Source organism: Lindgomyces ingoldianus (genome assembly GCF_010093535.1).
Source record: "Lindgomyces ingoldianus strain ATCC 200398 unplaced genomic scaffold BDR25scaffold_30, whole genome shotgun sequence".
NCBI lineage: Eukaryota > Fungi > Ascomycota > Dothideomycetes > Pleosporales > Lindgomycetaceae > Lindgomyces > Lindgomyces ingoldianus.
This window is the reverse complement of record NW_022985191.1, coordinates 167,522-187,143: the sequence shown is the minus strand read 5'-3', so window position 1 is coordinate 187,143 and position 19,622 is coordinate 167,522. Positions and strand designations below refer to the sequence as shown.

At 51.8% G+C, this 19,622-nt stretch overlaps 7 protein-coding genes across 7 annotated transcripts; 3 read left to right on the top strand and 4 right to left on the bottom strand.

Moving 5' to 3' along the window:
- The first annotated feature begins 703 nt into the window (after positions 1–703).
- BDR25DRAFT_267257 (PCI-domain-containing protein) lies at positions 704–2,998 on the top strand. Its single transcript, XM_033687036.1, has 6 exons — positions 704–902; positions 949–1,107; positions 1,156–1,216; positions 1,270–1,665; positions 1,715–1,814; positions 1,862–2,998. Exons 1-6 carry the CDS (start codon positions 859–861, stop codon positions 2,614–2,616), a joined length of 1,515 nt encoding a protein of 504 aa, XP_033544043.1. The 5' UTR covers positions 704–858; the 3' UTR covers positions 2,617–2,998.
- A 1,163-nt stretch (positions 2,999–4,161) lies between these two features.
- BDR25DRAFT_69553 (cysteine proteinase) lies at positions 4,162–6,516 on the top strand. Its single transcript, XM_033698931.1, has 7 exons — positions 4,162–4,695; positions 4,761–4,847; positions 4,903–4,966; positions 5,019–5,287; positions 5,364–5,659; positions 5,713–6,273; positions 6,321–6,516. The coding sequence occupies exons 1-7, from the start codon at positions 4,438–4,440 to the stop codon at positions 6,433–6,435; spliced, it is 1,650 nt and encodes a 549-aa protein (XP_033544042.1). The 5' UTR covers positions 4,162–4,437; the 3' UTR covers positions 6,436–6,516.
- A 2,979-nt stretch (positions 6,517–9,495) lies between these two features.
- BDR25DRAFT_344982 (WD40 repeat-like protein) lies at positions 9,496–11,269 on the bottom strand (the record flags this gene model as incomplete). Its single annotated transcript, XM_033693998.1, has 2 exons — positions 9,496–10,872; positions 10,931–11,269. 2 exons carry the CDS (start codon positions 11,267–11,269, stop codon positions 9,496–9,498), a joined length of 1,716 nt encoding a protein of 571 aa, XP_033544041.1.
- Positions 11,270–11,490: 221 nt separating this feature from the next.
- BDR25DRAFT_305642 (dihydrofolate reductase) lies at positions 11,491–12,590 on the top strand. Its single transcript, XM_033690452.1, has one exon. The coding sequence runs from the start codon at positions 11,551–11,553 to the stop codon at positions 12,400–12,402; it is 852 nt and encodes a 283-aa protein (XP_033544040.1). The 5' UTR covers positions 11,491–11,550; the 3' UTR covers positions 12,403–12,590.
- BDR25DRAFT_305641 (uncharacterized protein) lies at positions 12,371–14,409 on the bottom strand. The gene is made up of 5 exons (XM_033690451.1): positions 14,195–14,409; positions 14,087–14,146; positions 13,799–14,035; positions 13,260–13,748; positions 12,371–13,209 (listed from the first exon to the last, which is right to left on the bottom strand). Exons 1-5 carry the CDS (start codon positions 14,279–14,281, stop codon positions 12,595–12,597), a joined length of 1,488 nt encoding a protein of 495 aa, XP_033544039.1. The 5' UTR covers positions 14,282–14,409; the 3' UTR covers positions 12,371–12,594.
- A 230-nt stretch (positions 14,410–14,639) lies between these two features.
- On the bottom strand, positions 14,640–17,862 carry BDR25DRAFT_395341 (uncharacterized protein). Its single transcript, XM_033698368.1, has 4 exons — positions 16,946–17,862; positions 15,725–16,899; positions 15,507–15,672; positions 14,640–15,451 (listed from the first exon to the last, which is right to left on the bottom strand). The coding sequence occupies exons 1-4, from the start codon at positions 17,463–17,465 to the stop codon at positions 14,853–14,855; spliced, it is 2,460 nt and encodes an 819-aa protein (XP_033544038.1). The 5' UTR covers positions 17,466–17,862; the 3' UTR covers positions 14,640–14,852.
- BDR25DRAFT_358743 (uncharacterized protein) lies at positions 17,613–19,138 on the bottom strand (the record flags this gene model as incomplete). The annotated part of the gene is made up of 11 exons (XM_033695993.1): positions 17,613–17,684; positions 17,726–17,870; positions 17,906–18,019; positions 18,089–18,172; positions 18,202–18,236; positions 18,291–18,355; positions 18,379–18,433; positions 18,467–18,553; positions 18,598–18,672; positions 18,744–18,992; positions 19,019–19,138. 11 exons carry the CDS (start codon positions 19,136–19,138, stop codon positions 17,613–17,615), a joined length of 1,101 nt encoding a protein of 366 aa, XP_033544037.1.
- Positions 19,139–19,622: the final 484 nt, after the last annotated feature.

Below are 19,622 nucleotides of genomic sequence, written 5' to 3'. Positions count from 1 at the left end.
TCACCACTTTCACAGCCGTCTTTCGCGGCCGTGGCGCAGTTTGAGTGCCGGTAGAGGTGCCAAGCAACTTGTCAATGCTTATACGGGCTGATGATGAGGTGTCGAGATACGGGCGAGACGTGTTGTCTTATGGTTGTTTGAGAAAAATTGTCGCAATGCGCCGTGCTGGACTGTGAATTCGCTGTTCAAACAATGTTCAACGTGTCGAAGATCACCCGTGGCTGACCAATAGCAGGGCCCAACCATGCCCGCAGCCTTGCGAACGCAGGGAACAGAGATCAGGGTAGGACAGATTCGTTGAACCGTTGAATTATCTCGGGCATGGTCGGACCGTTTTATTTCTCCTGCACGCTTTGCTATGCTCCTAGAATTGAGGTGCATGATTCAAGAAATGCCCCAATATCTTGAATGTCATCAACGTGCAACGCTTGGCGCTGTGTATCTCTCCTGAAGCCGAAACCAAAGCGTGCCTGGTTCTGCATGGCTGTTCCTGCATTTTCACAGAATGCTTGGTAGAGAGGTCGCTTCAGCGGGAGTGACGGCGTGGGCACTCTCTTTTATATGTGAATGTCAAAAACCACCAGCTTGGGAGTGCGTGCTGAGGCAGGAACACAACCCCAGGGGCGCATCAACCCTAGCTGATTAAGCGAACGTGGGGCCTTCACCTCCGAGCAGGCACCACCGAAGTCGTCAAACATATTCACTGCTGCACCACGAGCTATCTCCTGCACCAGCAGAGCATATTCTGGGCCGTCCCCTCCACGACCAAATCATCTCCTTCGAATCAACTTTGACGTAACCTTCACCCTTCGCCCTCCTCTTGCCCACCCCCCTCCTTTCCTGCTCCGCGCCGCAACTATGTCCGACGACGACGATTTTATGCAAGACTCCGACCAGGAGGAGTAAGTTTTGCTGCCTCAACTGCTGCCTCCATCTGACGAGCTTTAGGTATGACTTTGAGTATGAAGACGACGACGAAGAGCAAGGTGGAGATGTCGACATCGAAAACAAGTACTACAATGCCAAGCAGTTGAAGGCCGAAGCTCCAGAGGAAGCTATCGATGAGTTTCTTGGCGTCCCCGCACTGGAAGATGAAAAAGGAGACTGGTACGCATAGTGGGGTTATATTTCCTGAAGAAAGCTTACGCTTAGCAGGGGTTTCAAAGGCCTGAAGCAGGCCATCAAGCTTGAGTTCAAACTCAAGCGTTACGACCAAGTCCGTATTTTTGCAAGTCCGCGAGCTTGGATTGCTGCTGACAGCGCGCACAGGCTGTGGAGCATTTCAAAGAGCTCCTTACCTATGTCAAATCAGCAGTTACACGTAATTACTCTGAGAAGTCCATTAATAATATGCTGGACTTCATCGAGAAGGCGGCAGAAGATGCCGAAGCATATCGCTGCATGGAGAAGCTATACGCCCTGACCCTCGACACTTTCCAGAGCACCAACAACGAGAGACTCTGGCTCAAGACGAACATCAAGCTTGCGAGGCTTTGGTTGGATAGAAAAGACTACCGCCAGCTAACGGAGAAGGTCCGAGAGTTGCACAAGGCATGTCAGAAAGAGGATGGAACAGATGACCCAAGCAAAGGCACATATTCATTGGAGGTTTATTCCCTAGAGATCCTCATGTATGCTGAGACGAGAAACAACAAGCGCTTGAAGGTTAGTTTCATCTCCGGATCTAATCTCACTTGCATACTCACCCTTGCAGGCATTATACCAAAGAGCTCTCAAAGTGCGTTCCGCTGTTCCACATCCTAAGATTATGGGAATCATCCGAGAATGTGGTGGCAAAATGCACATGAGCGAAGGTAGGGACTGGATCATCTCAGAAGGCATGATTACTAACCTTCCGCAGAAAATTGGAAGGGAGCACAAAGTGACTTTTTCGAGAGTTTCCGAAACTACGATGAGGCGGGATCGCTTCAGCGGATCCAGGTGCTCAAGTATCTCGTCCTCGCGACCATGCTGTCGGGTTCAGACATCAATCCGTTCGACTCACAGGAGACGAAGCCCTACAAGAATGATCCTCGCATCTCTGCCATGACCGACTTGGTAGACGCGTATCAGAGGGACGACATACACGAGTACGAAAAGATCCTGCAGAACAACCAGGATCTTCTTATGGACCCGTTCATCGCTGAGAACATCGACGAGGTTACGCGTAATGTACGAACTAAAGCTATCATTAAGCTCGTGGCCCCGTACACTCGGTTCACATTGGCATTTATCTCCAAGCAGTTGAAGATTACCCTCCCTGAAGTCCAGGAGATTGTGGGCTTTTTGATTGTGGACAAACGACTGCGCGGGAAAATAAACCAGCAGTCTGGCACGGTGGAAATCGAGAGTAGCACAGACATGGATCGGGTGCAAGCGATGAAGGAGTGGAGTGCAGCAATTGGATCGTTGTGGGCCACGGTCTTGAACGAGGGCGATGGATTCAAGTCGTCAGATGAGAGCGGCCCTCAGCTCTCACCCAATCCTCCTGGAGAGCACGGGGGTATAGGGGGAACACAGCGGTCGTCCTGGAATCTGAATGGCCTCCCTAAGGTTGGACGGCCAAAAGGCAAGGGTCTTTCGGGACGGTTGCCGGGCGCTGGGAACAAAGGATGACTTGCAGATTCGTCTGCAAGCCGGCCGAAGGACAACCAATAACTGGGTACTGGGAATGAGACCACGGGTTATTGCAGTCCCACAGAGCGTCATGGAGGCTTATTTGACCTGAAAGATTGAAACATGCGGATAGATTTCCCAGAAGGAGGGGAACGGTGGCCCCGGCTGGTGGTACTGGGGTAAGAGTTTCCATTTTACTTGCACACAGTTCACAAGACTGGCGTCTCAACAGCGATCGGAGGCGGACATGTTCGGGATATGGCGGGACACCAGCCTGCCACAGTGAGCAGCGAATTGTGTATGTAACATGGCCTCATGGCCTCGTTTTCTTGTTGCGTTGCAACTAGCCAAGAGACCCGATTGCCTGGATAGATGGGCTGCGATAGACAGGGTTGCTCGCATCAATCCCGCCCTGCCCAGTGACGCCGCGGAGGAAGCGATTCGTGAATGCCACTGACGACGTCGAGTGACTCGTCGCAAATAATCATTGTCCCGGGGAAGCGGCTAGGCTTTCTTGAAGACATGGGCAGCCTTCGTCCTGGCTCTTCAGAGCCGGAGTTGAAAGTGTATGCCCCACGGGGCCTTCCCATTCGGGGACTGCCAGGGTGCGCTCGGCTCTCGCGTGCAGCGTGGGGGAAAGAATGCATCGACAGAGTACCTAGGTATCTCCACCAGGTTATCGCGGGTCAGGCAGTTCCATTTGCTTGCCGTGCGGACACGGCTCTGAGAGCGGGCGAATCATGCGGCGTCTGCAAGCCCTCAGTGGCAGGACGCAGCAGACGCGAGGTCTGGCTGGACGCACTGTGTGTGAGATTGTGAGAGGTCATTTTCTCGGCGCCATCGCTGCCATACACCCCCCCCCCCTACCCCCCCCTACCCCCCAGAATAATGCTCCCACACGGCCGTGTGCTCCAGCTGCTGGTGGTTGCGCACACTCGTCCACACCCTCGCCATGCGGCGCGTCGAGTCGTCTAGAAAGCTCCGGCGGCTCACTGTGGCATGCGGGCTGTTCTGGGGAAGCTGCTGGCTGCGCTGGGGTCACGATGCGAAGGTTTTCCGAGGCCTGTAGAAACAATTTCTAGAGCCATATCCGTAGTCGTCGTAGCTCGGAGCCATATCAGACCCCCGCCGCCGCAAAGCATCCGCTGTCGGCCTGGCCTTGCGTCTTGCGTGCTTTGATATCTTCAGTGGCCTCGTCCATGCCGGCGATGGCTGCTTTCTTTTGCTGGAGGTCCCCAGGCGCTGATTGTGCTCGCCCTTGAGCACCATCGCCCTCTTGTGCGCCGTCGCTCACCACTCACCCTCCGGTTTCACCTGAAGCACCCCATCGCTCGATGTGCATGAGGCGCCTTTAGCATTGACCGAGATCGATTTGATGGTTCTTCACAGCTCCTGGTGCAACCAAAGCTCGCCGTTTCAACCCGCCAGGACAGATGTTGCAGAGCGCTCTCGTGCCTGGCAGCATAGTCGATAATCTGGCAAGCTCCGTGGATCTTGCCCCCAGCTGCTTTTGTTTCTCTGATATATTGGCTTGCCCCTGGTAGCAGGTGGGTATCACAGCAACGACACCAATTCCCAACCCATCGCCGCGGAACGCTGGACCTACTAAAACCGACACCTGCCTCTGGTCCATGGATGCTTGTGGATGAACTTCTACCTATTGCTGCACTGCCGAGTCTGCCGTAGAATCGCGACCACTCCTGCCATTCGAGCAAGTCACGCCGCCATAGGGGATTTTTTTCGCTCACATTCACCCTTAGCAAGCATTCACCCAGAGCGAGAACGAGCATCAAAATTCACCGCCAGAGAAGCATTGGAGAGATGAGTCGACCGTCGGTGCTCACCCACAACTACCATTCCTACCCACAGCCTGGATTCGACAGCATCGTCCACACGGGCCTGTCGTACCGGCCGCTGCCAATCCGCGCGCCGGAGCTTTCCGCCGGCTACAATCAACAACACACTGGCCACCACGGCCGCATCTCCACCGTCAGGATGTCGGGCCCCGCTTACATGGCCTCCGACGAGGAGCTCGCAAACCTGCAGAAACTGTCGAGCGAGTACCAGCCTGAAGTCACCGTCAGTACCGTCCAGTTTCATGCACCGTGATAGTTGCGAAGAGCAGTTGAGACTGACGTTCGCAGGGCCCGCTCGTCGGCGAGCGCCAGAGCAGCAGCGCCATTGCGACCGAGTACGCCAACGCCGACCCCATCTACAGAGTCAAGACGGCCGTGAGTACTTGCCGTGCTACGATGCCGTCCCCAAGCCCGCTGACACGCCTGCCAGGCCCTCCCGTCCAACTACGCCTACTTCCGCACCTGTCGCGGCGATGGACACTGCGGCTGGCGAGGTATGCAATGCACATTCCGTAGGAGCCGCACCGTACTGACATGTGCATGCAGCCATCGCCTTCACCTACTTCGAGGCTCTGCTCCGCGTGGCCGACGTGAACAAGCTCGAGGATGAGGAGGCCCGTCTGCAGTCGATGCACAACCTACTCAACGCCGCGGGCTTCCCGGAGCATGTCTACATCGACTTCGTGGACGAGGCATTCGGCCTCCTCCAGAAGCTTTCAGCCTCGCTGCGCGCCATGGACGGCGCCGGTCCCGAGACGCTCCTCCAAACCTTCAACGACCCTAGCACGGCCATGGCTATCATCACCTACCTCAAGGCAAGTTCCGCGACAGAGCTCACCCTTCACGGGGTAGGTACATGTTTTCAGGGTCCATCGGCTAATATTACTCTAGTTGCTTGCGAGTGCTTGGATGCAGTCGAATCCAAATGACTTTGCCCCCTTCCTCGAGTTCAACCAGGACCTGAAGTCGTACTGCTCCATGAACATCGAGGCTGCACAGTGCGAGATTGACCACCTGGGAATAGCCGCGTTGGCCGAGGCCGTCATCAAGCCTGCGGGCTTCGCGCTCGAGGTCTTGTACCTGGATCGATCCCCAGGAGAGGAAATCAACACCTACCGTTACGAGCCAACAGGCCACGATGGACTTCCGCTAAAGAACCCTCAGACTCTGAGGCTTCTTTATCGACCGTAAGCGTCACAGTTGTGTTCCTTTCTCAAAGTCTGTTCTAATAGTTTCGCAGCGGTCACTACGATATTCTCTACAAGGCCGAAGACGTCGCGCAGCCGCTCCAGCAAGCACAGCCGGTTCCCACGCAAGCGCCTCTCCATGTGGCTCTGGCGGGTTACGCCGACGAATTTGTGCCAATGTCTTCTAACATACCCGACGTCATGACCATGATTCCTGGCATGTATCCCACAGGCATAGGCCAACGGTGGCCCTCGGTTTCGTACGACTACAACCCAAACCCCGCCCCGCAACCTCAAATCGCGCCGGTCCCTACGTACGCACCTGCCCAGACACCTGCCACGCCAGTTGCTAGCTCCCACCAGGAATACGTCACACCAGTTCATGCTAGCCATGTGAATCATCACAATCCTCCAAGCCATCACACCATCCAATTAGAACCTCCGCTTGTCCTCCCAATCCATCCGCCTCCGCCGCCTCCCGTGACCATTGACAGGGGCCCGCAGATGACAATCGAGAGGGGGGGCCCTTTCAGACCATCAATGTACGAGCTTGAACCAGGATTCCATTCCGGCCAACCACATGCTTTACCCTTCCAAACGTCAATATTCCGCAAGTAAGTGCAACTGGTTAATCTCGTCAACCCCTTCTGACATCTACTAGCTCCCACTACAATACAGCGCACTTCCTAAATCCAGACTTCCAACCAGAAGAATGGTCGCCGGATTCTGAATATGCAACGGGTAACCGGGGGAGACACAAGTCAGCCTCTCAATAAAAACCCCCCGTTCCTGGGCAATTGCCACACCACCACTTTCACTTTCTGGGAGGCATCTTGCGCCATCTTAGCGAACACTAGCACGGCGTTCCTCGAGCTCTTCACAAGAGAGTTTGCTTCTGCTGACTGCATCTTTTCCAACACGGCCAGAACATATCACGATGACTGACGACGATACCATTGTTAATCACCTCTCGGATCTCTATCCATTCCCGTTCACATATCCTATGGCTGTGGTGTTTTTTCGGTCCCTAGCCAAGTCCTCGACATTTCCAGTATCACCGTGTCAACATACCTCTTTCTCAGCATTGATTTCATTTCTGTCTCGTTGAACCGGGCGGACCTCTGCTTTAAAACAAATCAGACTGCAAGAAGTTCCCCCGCAAGGATCACGACCGCTACGATTACCAAAGACTATCTTGCCTCAGGGTGCCAACGTTACTTAAAGTTGAACAGCTTTACTTGGCTTTTTCCAACTATTTTGGACCAATAACCATGACTCCCTTTTAATCCCTCTTTACCCTCAACTCAACCGACTCAACACTAGCATTTGGTACTGTTGCGATTTTCGACTAGTTCTATCTGGCCTTTCCTCCGTCTTCGGTCACTATCAGGTCTATTTTTCTTCCTTCAATTCTCGACGATTCCCCCGGGTTACAGGTCCTCCAAAAATCAACATACCCACATCTCCCTGTTCAGCGTTTCAATTTTCCAATACTGGGAGATTCCTGGAGCTGCAGGTGGACTTTGCTTTGGATTATGGGCGCAAGAAAAGGGCGCAAAAGGCTTCTTGGGCTGCGCGATTCAGGATGGTAGGGGTTGCGGGATGGAATTGTAATAGAAAGATACCTCTTAAGGCTGGCTGGCGTTGAAAGAAGAGCTGCCGAGCGTGTTGCTGCAAGTCCGAGGTCTTGACGCTAGTTTTCTGGGGTTTCCATGCTTCAGAAGGCCACGCGTTGGGGTACGAAGATTCACGCACAGCACTGAGTGAGCTTTTCAAGTGAAACTAGCTTAGGTAGCGAATATACGAAAACGTGCTAGCAAATTTTACAAATAAGGTGGTTTATTCTAGAGGTCTTCTGGCGTCTGAAACTTGTGAGTGTCCTGTAAAGTCGTTGTATTCTGTTTTTTTCTTCCCCTGTCTTGCATTCCATGCTTCCCCAAACGTCGGTTAACCTAGTTCTTGGTTCCATTGCGGTACTTGCCTCTCTTTCGGCACTTCAAATCACTCATTCCTGTTTCAACCCTTCAAATACGATAGATAGGCGAGGGGGTGGCATGATACCGTGATTATTATGTTGATGCCACTCACCTCCTCCGCTTGCATGCTCCCGGAATCCTTCCGTCCCGGACTCCTCCGCCTCCGGGTCTCTGGAAGGATTGAGGTGTTGCACTGAGATATTTTGGTGTTGGGCTCAGATGGACGCGAGATGTTCATTGGAGCTAGAGTGCGGTTTTCCGGTAAGGATGCCATGCTCGCGTGAGGGAAATTTGCAGGCTGTAGGGATGAGCTATTTGCAATGCGAGGGGAGTGGAGTGGATTGGGAAGTTGGGAAAGGGAAGGGAGGGTCGGATATTTGTTCCTGCAGGAAGTGCGTGAACGTGTGGAGAGAAGGGGGGGAGGCCTAATGTGTAGGGAGGCCTTTGTGGAGGAGTGGGGGATTCTTCTATTCATGGCTTGGACATGAATCATTTGATATCTCTCTGTTGACTCTGCGCGCAGTTGATAATGTCTCGCACTCCTCAATCCCCATTAATATCGCAATGGCAATCAATCCCAAGCAAAGGGCCCCTGCGTCAATCACCCCCGGTATTGTACCCCCTTACCCTTCCCTTCCCTTCCCTCACTCTCATTCCCTCGATCCAAATACCAATGGCAAGTGACTCCAGGGCAAGGGCACGCAGAACACAGGTTTCTAGACATGGTAATTATAAGTTTACACCTTTGACATCAGTTTCAGACTGATCGATGAGGGAAGTCTTGATCAAAGACCTAATGAGGTGGTGAAGGATCGGAAAAACGATAGATGGGATTTTCTATGCAAGTGTGGAGTAGTACTCTAGGTTCGGCGTGACTTCTCTGATAAGCATAGTCAAACTCGTGCTTGTTTGATTGGCGTGACGAGGTGCAAAGGGGGCAGAGGGATTCTGGGCAAGCTGGAGGCGGCTCGGGGTCCACCGAATCCTTGGCAGGATGAGAAGAAGCACACATACAAACGCAATGAAGCGCCTCAATCACACACACTCCCATCCACCATTCTACACCGCTCCGTTACTTTCAAGTATTTTCGCTTTCCCTCCCGCTATGGTCTCCCGCCCTCATACCTCTCTTAAGCTCTAACCCAGATCAGGAAACAGAATCCGCGCGTCCGTGACACTCTTTCTCACACAACACAACGCTAGATTAAGGCTGTTCCACAGCATCCTCAACGCTGCATCCTTCTTCACAAGCAAACAACGCTTGTCTTTGATCACGCACCCGCTCCAGTTGTTTCCTAGACTCGGGTGCTGTTGTGGATGAGAGTCGCTCTCCTAGCGCCGTTGTCAAATGTTGGGCGGGTGTCGAGTTGTGGAATATCGCGAGACCCCGCTGTGGCGTCATGGACCGTTTGCTAGAACCATGTTGTGTCCAGGTCAGCTCCTTCGCCGCGGCTTGAGAATGAACGCGAATCCGGGTGCGTATACAGGCGGAATGTGTATGGTCCTGTTCTAGAGCAAGCAAGCATCAGGTTCAGCTTTTCCGGGAAGGCGCACGCGGGGTTGAGGAAAAAAAAAGAAAGTACAGATTGTTTGAGGAGGTTGGCCGGGGGGGTTGAAGGTTGTACCCTCGGTTTCGGGTTTCCTAGGAGATTGGGCAGGTAAGACCGGAAACATTACTAAAGGCAAGGGATCTGGAATTTCTCGGTGTTGGTGCGAGAGCTAGAGCCAGAGAGACGAGAGAGGGATCTTCGTGTGGAGCACGTCTTGAAGTGATACAGGAGTTGTGAAGCATTGGCCCCGAGATACGGTTTGGAGAGGTCAGGTTTGTGTGTGTGAATATGCGAGATGTCCGGGCTTGCATCAATCCGAAGAATCTCCGCTACTTTCCCTTCCGCTTCCAGATTTTGAGGATGCAGAGTTATTTTCGTCGTTGTCGTCTGTGTCAACTTCACTTGACCCCGATTCGATGTCTTCAGATCCACTGCCTTTACTAGCGTCACCCATTTTCACATCTCCATCACCGTCGTTATTAAGGAGACCGAATTTCTTCTTTGCTCGGAGCTCTTTTCGTACAGCTCTCCTCTTTTCTCGCCTGGTGAACCACTGCTTCTCTTCCCGCAAATCTGCTAATTGCTTAAACGTCACTTTTTGCACTCTTTGCAGGCTTGCTAATTGCTTTTTCAGCTCCTTGACTTCGTCCTCCCCATCTTGCGCACTCCCATCTAATGAAGAGAATGAGAGAAAGTCTGATGTGGAAGCGACGTGCCCGTTAGGCTGAGAATTCCAAGTCTCAAGCTCGGCAAGGCTCTCTTCTAGCATATGAGTGGGGAAGCTGGGATGGTTTAATGCCTCTTCAAACCCAGTCTTCTCAGATCTTCTCGATTCCGCTGCCGAAATGTTTGGTATTGACAACCGTCCTGTGAACTGCATGTTCAATGTATAATTGGCAGGGACGAGTCCGCTTCCACCATTGACCGCTCCCAAATCCTGTCTTGGTTTTACAACTGTGTGGATCTTACATTTTGGTTCCGATGCATTGGGGAAACCAGTCGGAGGCAGGAATTGCAAATTCGTCACAGGCCCTGGAAGGCTGGCTATCGTGGATATATAGTTGCCCTTTGCGAGGTCCCAAACTGCCATCTTGCCACTTGAGTGCCCGGAAATGAGTGTCGTGCCATCCCAGCACAAGCTTAAGCTCAACGCACCGCCAAGTTTCTGGGATTCAGCGTTAAACCTCGTCTTCGGAGAAGGTTGTATGGGCCGATGTAATGAGGATGAGTCGCGGAGGAGATCAGTTGGCGTCGACTGCTGAACCTCGTCATAGAAAGATATGGTCTGCAAACTGCCGTCTTCGTACGCTACATAAATAGCACGATCTGCAGGGTCTAGCGTCACAGCCATTGGAGACGCAGGGAGGAGGTACGTTCGCAGCGCTTGCCCATTGTGATAATCCCATACTATTGCAGACTTGTCCTGAGAGATTGAGATGGCAAGATTAGCAGTGCTGTGGCTGTGTCCGCATGTCAGCCCTGTGATGGGACTGCGGTGAGAAGAGAGTGTGCGTATAGGGGCGCGCGATGCGTCTGGGGAGAAAGACAGAATTGAAGGTAGATTCCAGACATGAATCATAGAATCCGAAGAACCGGAAAGAAAGAAATTAGAGGCCGGGTCTACTACGATGGCTGTAACGGGCTGGAGATGCGAGGTTGAGGTGGATACTAGGCGCCCTGAGCATATCTACTCTCCAAGTCAGAAACCTCGCCACAATGGAGTCATGCAGGGCTATGTTACTGACCTCCCATGCCAATATCCGCCCACTCTCCATCCCCAGCAGCAGCGCCGTATCTTTTGACGCCAACGCAATACTCCGTATCCTCTCCTGGAAGGGCACGATAGCCTCCTGATTCCCCTTCTCCCTGCTATAGATATGGACCACTGCTTTCTCGGCCTGCGCTGCGAAAATATGCGACCTGCTCACGGCAAGGCAGTTTGGCGGCGTTGCGCTCTTCTTGAAGACATATCGCTGTGCGGGCAATGGCTGGAATTCGTGGAAGAAAATGCCTGCATCTTTCGTGACACCAGCATTCGGTTTGGTTGACGCAGATATGGATGCGATGAACTGTTCGGTAAGCATCGCAGAGAAAAGTGCACGGGGAGGTTACATTCGAGCTCGGAGGGGGCACTTGAGCTTGGAGCTTGTCGATAATTTTTTTGGAGTTGCATCTCGGCATCTGCAAGCACGGCCCGAAGCGTCGGCACGGTGTCATCCCGAACCAACACCCTTGGCGTCTGCCGTTCCGAAACCCGTTCCAATTAAAGCATGTCACTATCCCGAGAGCGTTCCTACGCTGCATGCCTTCCCTCCCCCAGAATATCCACCCAACAAACCTCTACACGCTCCTCCCCCACCGCATCATGGTCTCACAAGCCCCCCCGCCCTCCACACCCATCAAAGTCCTCATGCTGCATGGCTTCACACAATCGGGACCGCTGTTCCACGCCAAAACCCGCGCTCTGGAAAAGAACCTCCAAAAGGCCTTTCCGGCCGGCATCACACTGCACTACCCCACCGCGCCGATACGGTTAGCTCCCACAGACGTCCCATTCGCTGCAGCTTCGTCGGCGAATGGCGGATCGGCCGGCGACGCTGAAGAGACCGATGCCTGGGCGTGGTGGAGACGAAAGGGCGAGAAGGAACCCTACACATATGAGGGAATAGAGCGAGGTCTGGAGCACATTGCATCGATACTGAAATCCGAGGGGCCCTTCGATGGCGTCGTGGGTTTCTCACAAGGCGGGGCATGCGCGGCTATGGTAGCTTCACTTCTCGAACCTGGGCGGAGACAAGGCTTCGAGGCCGTGTATCCGAAAGGCGGCATGAGGTATCCGGAGTCTTTCGAAGCTGACACGGGATATGTCGAGGAGGCGATACATCCACCGCTCAAGTTCGCCGTCAGCTACTCTGGGTTTGCTGCCCGGGGCATGGACTTGTATAAAGGATTCTATGAGCCGAAAATCAAGACGCCCATGCTACACTTCCTGGGATCATTGGACGCTATTGTGGAGGAGGCGAGAAGTCTGGCCTTGGCAAACGCATGCGAAAGCAGCGACGGCCGGGTTGTCTATCACCCGGGAGGTCACTTCCTACCAAGTAGTCAGAAAGCCTACGTCAGCGTCTTAATAGGCTTCATGAAGGAGGCACTGCACTCTTTCGAGGGAGACGGGAAAAAGGAGGAGAGTGTCGAGGATATGGATGTCCCGTTCTGATTTTTCTGATCGTAGAAGCATTACCTGGAAGTATGGCGTTGATCATAGATCGGATACGGCACCTAGATGGACGAGACATCGTTAGACGTCTATATTACATCGCGCATATGATGCGACGAGCCCAAGCTATAGAAGCCTTATGTCTAGACTATCCGAGGCTTTCCTTGTGTATCAATGCATGCCTCCTCTCCCTTATTTTGCTTTAGTTGTCTTGCCCTTCTCTGCCTTCGTGGGGGCTTGTATCCGCGCCATCATCTCCTCCTTAGTGATGAGATGATCAATCCGCTCTAACAGTCCTAATAAGCTCTTCATGTTCCCACTCCACTCATTCAACACATCATCAGCATCTCTGGGCTTAGCAAAGCTCACGATACGGGCCGGTCGATCGATCTTAGCGTGGATGGTCTTTGCCGTGACCAACTCGCTAATGTACTTTTCCGTCTCATCCTCGGTAAGGTCAAGAAGCTGTGTAAGCCGCGGGATCTGAATCCGAGTATAGTACTTGGCGACGACACGAACGTTGTGCTCAATGACCCGCTTTCGTAGGTCCTGCCATCGCTGGTGTGCCTTCGGGTCGTCCGAATCGTCCTTCTCCGCATCGAAGACATCGGTTTCCGTCAAGTGAGGACCAAACTGCTTAGCAACCATAGGCCACCTCATAAGTTCGGGGACGGTGAACAGCTTGACTAACTGCGCATCTTGCGGGATCACGGAATTTCGGGAGTCTCTCTGGATGCGGTGGATGAGATCAGACTGCTCATTGTCGTATGGGGCGAGGATGACGAAGTAGATGACTCGCTGGAGGATCTGGAAGCTCATTAGTTGTTAAACAACAACGTGCTGTCGAATAGACTTACCGCGCGGAGTTTCTTTGGGTCCTCCTCAACCGCTTCCGTATCGAGTACCTGCCGGTAATGCTTGCAAACATTAAGATACTTATCCTCATGCTTGGCTAGTGTGATCTGCTGCTCATAGTACCGAAGCTTAAGATCCGTGACATCGTCTTCTGGCTCCACTGGTGGGTCATCAGCGCTTCTGTTCTTCTCCTTCTCTTCGCGTTCCTTCTTCTCCTTCTCTAGCTGCTCGGGAGTCTTCTTCGGCTTCCGTGTGAAGTACCGCGTGCTGATTTTCCTGCTAAGAATACCAGCCTGTGTCCAGTCGCCCTTCTCTATGCAGAGCGCCACCTGCTGTAGAATAAACTCCGTCTTCTCTCGGCGTGTCATAGAACCAAACGTCTCCACCTGAAGCTCGCACAGGATATCTGTAGCTGCGGTGATGTCACCTTGTTCCTTCTTGATGTTGGATAATATTCGGGTGATGCGGGCTCTCTCGACTTCTACAAAGATCTGTGAACATTGTCAGCATTAGACGTATCATGGGGACCCACGCTACTCACCTTGCCCTCGGTGACCGTCCGCAAGGTCTCGATTACAGAGAGCTTTGTCTCGAGACTCGGTGTACCATCCAAGAAGCCCATCACCACTTGTACCATCTTGGTGGTGGCCTGCTTGAGCTGTCCATGCTTCTTAGACAGTAACAGCACCTGCTCGTTCAGCAAGCTCCAATCTTCGGCTTCCTTAGCTATTGTGCATATGGCGACGAGGATTCGAGACGTAGACGCTAGATCAGAGGCCTAGGCACGTCAGTGAAGCTAGAAGGCGGCGAGCACGCTGTATTGGCGAACCTGGCGGGTCTGCTTCTCGAGCAGAAGTAACTTCTCGATCGCGGCTTGAGCATTGCCTTGCTATCATCTCGTTAGCTCTAGCACTGGATGGAGTGTTGAGCGAGATACATTTGCAAGCTGTTGGGCTTCTGGTAGAAGCTTATCGACCTCTTTAGTGAAGTCCTTGTCGGCCTTCAGCACTTGCGCGCTTGACATGGTGGCGCTTGTATATTGTGCAGGTTGCAAAGTCACAGAGGAAGCCACGGGTATGAGAAGTAGAGAGGAAGAAGGGTTAGAGAAAGGTGGAGTTGTTGGTACAGCGAAGCGATGGAGGGGAGCAGTTGATGAGGCTCTGTGGTGATTACAGTGATGACTCCGGAGTTCGGAGAAACAAGGCCCGTAAACATCGTCACGTGACGGTACCACATTTCAAGCTCGAGAACTTTAGGTGAACATCGTTTCAAACCTCACACTGACAACATTGTTCACATTCCTTGTATCTATACTAAACGAAGCCGTCACAACATGACTTCGGCATATTAAGGTTGAAGCCGACGTGACCTTGACTCAACCCCTGGAATTCATTACTCAAATGCACTCTAGAGCTCAGCTTCCAAAATATTAAGCCTGGAAAAGTGAATAAAATTCGCATGTGCTCAAGAAAACTCCTGCCCAGTATCGTTTACGTTAAGAGATTGCCAGTGCCCAGATCATATCTTTCCCCTCCATCATTCTTGTGTGCAACATTGCATCAATCTCCAGCGAGCAACCGATGAATGTGTTGCGATCAGTAATAGCCACCAGGCATACCGTGTCTGCCTCCAAAACTACCTAGACCATATCCACCGCGACCTGGGGATTGCGATCCATATCCCGGAGGGTGTCTATTGCCACCGTGACTTGGGCTAAGAGCTTTCGGGCTTGCGGTGTGTCCCGCAACCGGGTTTGCGCCAAACTTCTGCAAGAGCATCTCCAGCTGCGGCCGCAAGGTTGAAACGACCTCAGCCCGTGCTTTCCCCTGCCCAGGTCCAACCATTCCTACCCAACCACGTGGAGGATGGACCCCAAGGCCATGCTGCTCCCACCGCAAGACTGTCTGGAGGATGGCCTGTGCGTTCTTCTTGAAATGCGAGGCTACGACATCGTTCCACACAGGATGGGCGCTTTGGAGCCAGTCCATTATGGCGTAGCGTACTGTGAACCCTTCTATCGTCTTGTTGAATGCCTTCGATTCTGGGCGGCCTCGATACGTCTCATTTGAAGGCTCGTTACAGTACGGCTCATCGCATAGAATCATTGCTTGGATCGAGACCAAGACTTGGAGAATGGTTGACTGCGCGGGACGCCATGGCTCCCCTTGCCAGGTTCCAAGGAGAGAGAGGCAGACTGAGTATCGGTTAGTGAACGATACAGAAAGCTTCAAAGGAATGATATGGCCAACCTTTACCATCCGCATAGAGATTAGGGTTGAAACACACTGTCCCACCACCTGTGGTCCTGAAGGTTACCTTCGGGGACTCAAAGGGGAAGTTTCCCGTGCAGAGTAGGTCGAATTCGAAGAGACCATTCTCGTAAGGTGTTCCGACCGGACCGACAATGATGATTTTCTGTCATCAGTTAGCTATGATTTGGCACTGTAAGCATTTTGATCTAACTCACCATTACATCTAGTCGGGACGCCGCATACTTGACAAAGATACCCGGTGGGAGCCCCGTCGTCAACGTTGTGATCTCCGTAATCAGTCGCTTCATTCTTCCTGGGGGAGACTGTGTAATTGCGCGAGCGGTGGCTGCATAGTGATAATTGGCAAATATTTGCTGGTCTGGCACTTCCACGATGCAATGGTTGATATTCTCGGCCTCTTGGTTCTTCGAAACTGCGCCGCTACCTGCTTTCGTATTTACGAGCAGATATTCCGAAAGATCGGAGACTTGACGACAGAGCCAGAGCATATCTTGGCCTTCTTGGTTGCGGAACTCTTTCTCGTTGAGCTGGGCGCCTTGCAACATCATGTTGCTCTGGAGATTGAGGTTTCGGAGGCAGTCTCCAAGGGATGAAGACGTATCCTCCTTTGCCTTTCCACTACCGGGATTTCCTCCAAATGAGAGAGTAAGAAGGTTGACAGTGTCAGGGCGCAGCACTCTTTCGCTAAACATCGTCTTGCTGGCCGTTACATGATGGTTTCCAATTGCTCGGAGAAAGTTCAGCAGCGCTTGATAGAGATCCTTCCGTTTGGTCGCATCCTCAAGTGAGTCGTTACGGAGGAGCTCAGCGGCCTTGTTCAAGATCTTGCTATTGAGCAGCATCGATACTACCGCCTCAGGAGGGTCCATATCGAAGCTAGATTGTCTATCTAGCGATGGCAGAAGCTCCACAAGGAATCCAAGGACCATATGAATGAAGCTATCGGAAACTTGCTGGGCATTTTGAGCCTTCATCTTACCAGCATCCTGAGCAGGCTTGGGTTGGAGAAATTGATGACCGGGACCACTAGTATACATTATGGGCTTCATCGAGTTGGCGTAGGCTAGGTCCTCCCCTGGACGACCACCACCATAGCCAATGCCAGTATCATGGTGACTATAGGAAGAGGAACCAACACGACGAGTTCCGGTCTTAGCAGCCTCCCGTAGCTTCTCGCTGCAGTATTGCTGGTCCATTCCGCAAAGAGTTACCCAGACGAGGAAAAGGCGGCCATGGCTGCAACACCAACTCAGCTGGGTGCCCTGGACGTTCGTTTGAGTAGGAAAGTTCTTGCCGGACGGCTTTGAGTTGCATCCAACGCACGTGGATGTTGAGCAGCGTTTGCATTTAACCCTGGAAGATGCAGCACCTGTAGTCCTTATTAGAATGTGAGAAATGTGAGCAAGCCAACTTACTCTTCCCATTCAACCAACTCTTAAATAACTCCTCAATATCTTGTTGACCATTAATTAACTTCGTGTTACAAAGAGCACATTTTCTAGTCCGCACATGGGAAGCGAATTCATTGAACGTAGTGAAGGTCCTAGAAGTCGAAGTCGAGTTTGAGCGATGTTCATCATGATATGGGTGGAGCTTTCCGCCTTCGTAGCCAGCAACCCCCCGAATGGACGCATTAGATGTTGAGGAAAAACCCGGAGAATCTAGCGGTGGACCATAGTTTGGTGGCTCGAAGGTTTGCAAAGTAGCAGATGCTTGGCCGCCATTCAATTCTGCGCTGAGTTGCATAGCGTAGGCTAAGTCGGCATCACAGTCGTCGCCGTGTGGAACAATAGTCACAAAAGACTTCGGAGCCGTCTTCGTAACCGGAAGCGCTATATCACCATTCATCTCTTCATGCAGCTGCAAGGCTAACCGCAGGCTGGCTTCATCATCTTCTACACGAACAGTGTCTCGTAGGTTTCCGTAGTAGGCCATATCTGCGGTCCTATAACAGAGCTCGTTGGGGATTTAGTCCGCAAGGCTTGAAATTAGCTATTGAGCCTAGTTTTGTGAGGGAGTTTGTGGTTGTGAGAAAGAGGTGCGGAAAGTTACAGGGAAAGAGATGGGGCAAGTTAATGTCCTTTAAGTAGCGGTGATGCGATGGCCTAAGTTTGAAAGTGTCCAGATGCTTTGTACAAATCTTGGGATGGGTGACTAGGCAGTCATGAATGAAGGGTAAGGCAAGGCTAAGTGACGGAGAGCCTCATTGAAGCGATGTCCATAGGCAAGGCTGATGCGAATACTACCCGTGAATATCCTCTATTGGTATAGATCCTGAAACTGAAGGCAGTCGCGAAAGCTATGGGAGTGAAGGAATTTGAGAAGTGATAAATCTTTTGGCTGAAGTGATGGTGTATTGTGAGAGAACCTGCGACAATACGTAGTGGGGCTGACCAATAGCATGATGAGACGGAAAGGCAACAAGAACCTTGGACAAATACGATGCGGCACAGCCTTCTCGGAATCCAACCATCTTAAAGGGGTCTCTTCTGGTCTTTCCCCTTGGGGGGTAACTTTTTCACTACTTTTATATCCTATCTATTAAATTAGATCCTTACCGTGAAGGACTAACCCTACATTCTAGGGCATTCCGCCTACATGCAATATTACAATCGTCTTTTGAAATATCCTTTACAATTATACTCAACAGTAAAGAAGACTAAATCCACACTATACATTTCCCGTGTTCAAAGCTTTCCTTGCTGTCTATTTCAAAATAGCAGGAGCCACCCCCTTCCTACTTCCCTCTAACACACTCACTCTGTCAAGTCTTACCCACTGCATGACACTTAATTCGCCATTACAATCGATCCCTAGCATTCGCCCTGGGGAAGATCCAGAAGACAACTGCGGGCGGGCTTCTCATCCACCTTCTCCACAGCCTCCTCCTTCACCCCTTTTGACTGAACGACCACCCTCTCCTTGATTTATCTAACCACCACCATAGATCTATCGGAGACCTCTCTCAGCCCATTCATCCCATGGGTGATTGCTTGTGTAACCTTGACCTCATGAACCGCCATCTATATCGCCTTCACAACCTTAAAACTCCTTAGAAACTCCCCACCATAGTGATAGGTGTCAGGGTCCGGAGCTCTGCATAGAATTGCTTGAAGCACGCTGAGGGGCTTCGCGTCGCCTTCTTGGCCACATCCATTCATCGCATAGTCTGTCGTTCCAGATTTTAGCTGCAGGAATGTAGAGAGGGAGTACACCCATGGTCTGGAGACTTTCATCATTGCAGTAGTGGTAGTCTTTGTAGATGGAACTAGCGTTATCATTCCCTGAGTGGGTGACCCTGCGGACTTGGCGTTTTCGATGGTGAAGGGTTTCTGATATTAGGAGAAAGAAGTGAGGTTCTAGCATGTTTGCAGCAGTGGCTGTTTGTCTAGCATAGCCATTGGATTGGGCGGGAGGCGAGCTGCGAAAGAAAATTGTAGCGGTCTCAGGGGCTGGGAGTTGCTAGCATTGTGAAGCGCGTCTGAGACCAGGAGGAGATTTAGCTCCCGTATGGTCGATCTGAAAGCGATGGGTCTAGCATGACGAATGTATTGAACAGACCCCGGGGGGTGCAAGAGGGTTGCGAGTCTAGCTGACAGGTGCATCATCGTGAATGTGTAGCTGTGCGCCAAGCTATTCTAAGGTGAATCGTGATTTCGTTTCCGTGTAGCCTGAGTTGGTTGTGTGTTTATCGATAGTGAGTGTTGATGTATCCTAGTTGTGGGAACAAAGTCGGCCGGAATGCAAGGTAGGTTTATAAGAAAGGAGTGATTAAAGTTTGCCTGTTGTCACAATCATCCGTGGTTCAAGGTGTGGGTGGTGACAAAGTGGTGAAACATAGGGAGTCACTATGACCATACAATGTCCTTGCAAGAACCACCTCTCGACTCATACAGTAGTATACTCTGTATAGACTCATTATTACAATGAAAATGTACCCTTAGCATCACCGCCATAAGGTAGAAGAATGACATTGAGATAGGCGATGACAGAAGTAATAAAATGGTAAAGTAATTTTGGGACAAAGAAGGGTATCGACATTCTTTTTAACCTTGAAACCATCCAGATAATTACAACCGTGCTAAGAAACTC

Coding starts and splice junctions, on each gene's coding strand:
- BDR25DRAFT_267257 (XM_033687036.1), top strand. CDS start 859: ATGTCCGACGACGACGATTTTATGCAAGACTCCGACCAGGAGGA. Junction 1,108..1,155: donor GAAGATGAAAAAGGAGACTG/GTACGCATAGTG, acceptor TACGCTTAGCAG/GGGTTTCAAAGGCCTGAAGC. Junction 1,217..1,269: donor AACTCAAGCGTTACGACCAA/GTCCGTATTTTT, acceptor CAGCGCGCACAG/GCTGTGGAGCATTTCAAAGA.
- BDR25DRAFT_69553 (XM_033698931.1), top strand. CDS start 4,438: ATGAGTCGACCGTCGGTGCTCACCCACAACTACCATTCCTACCCACAG. Junction 4,848..4,902: donor TCTACAGAGTCAAGACGGCC/GTGAGTACTTGC, acceptor CACGCCTGCCAG/GCCCTCCCGTCCAACTACGC. Junction 4,967..5,018: donor TGGACACTGCGGCTGGCGAG/GTATGCAATGCA, acceptor ATGTGCATGCAG/CCATCGCCTTCACCTACTTC.
- BDR25DRAFT_305642 (XM_033690452.1), top strand. CDS start 11,551: ATGGTCTCACAAGCCCCCCCGCCCTCCACACCCATCAAAGTCCTCATG.
- BDR25DRAFT_305641 (XM_033690451.1), bottom strand. CDS start 14,281: ATGTCAAGCGCGCAAGTGCTGAAGGCCGACAAGGACTTCACTAAAGAG. Junction 14,036..14,086: donor TCGAGAAGCAGACCCGCCAG/GTTCGCCAATAC, acceptor TGACGTGCCTAG/GCCTCTGATCTAGCGTCTAC. Junction 13,749..13,798: donor GGACGGTCACCGAGGGCAAG/GTGAGTAGCGTG, acceptor CAATGTTCACAG/ATCTTTGTAGAAGTCGAGAG.
- BDR25DRAFT_395341 (XM_033698368.1), bottom strand. CDS start 17,465: ATGGCCTACTACGGAAACCTACGAGACACTGTTCGTGTAGAAGATGAT. Junction 16,900..16,945: donor GAGTTGGTTGAATGGGAAGA/GTAAGTTGGCTT, acceptor TAAGGACTACAG/GTGCTGCATCTTCCAGGGTT. Junction 15,452..15,506: donor TCTCTATGCGGATGGTAAAG/GTTGGCCATATC, acceptor ACCGATACTCAG/TCTGCCTCTCTCTCCTTGGA.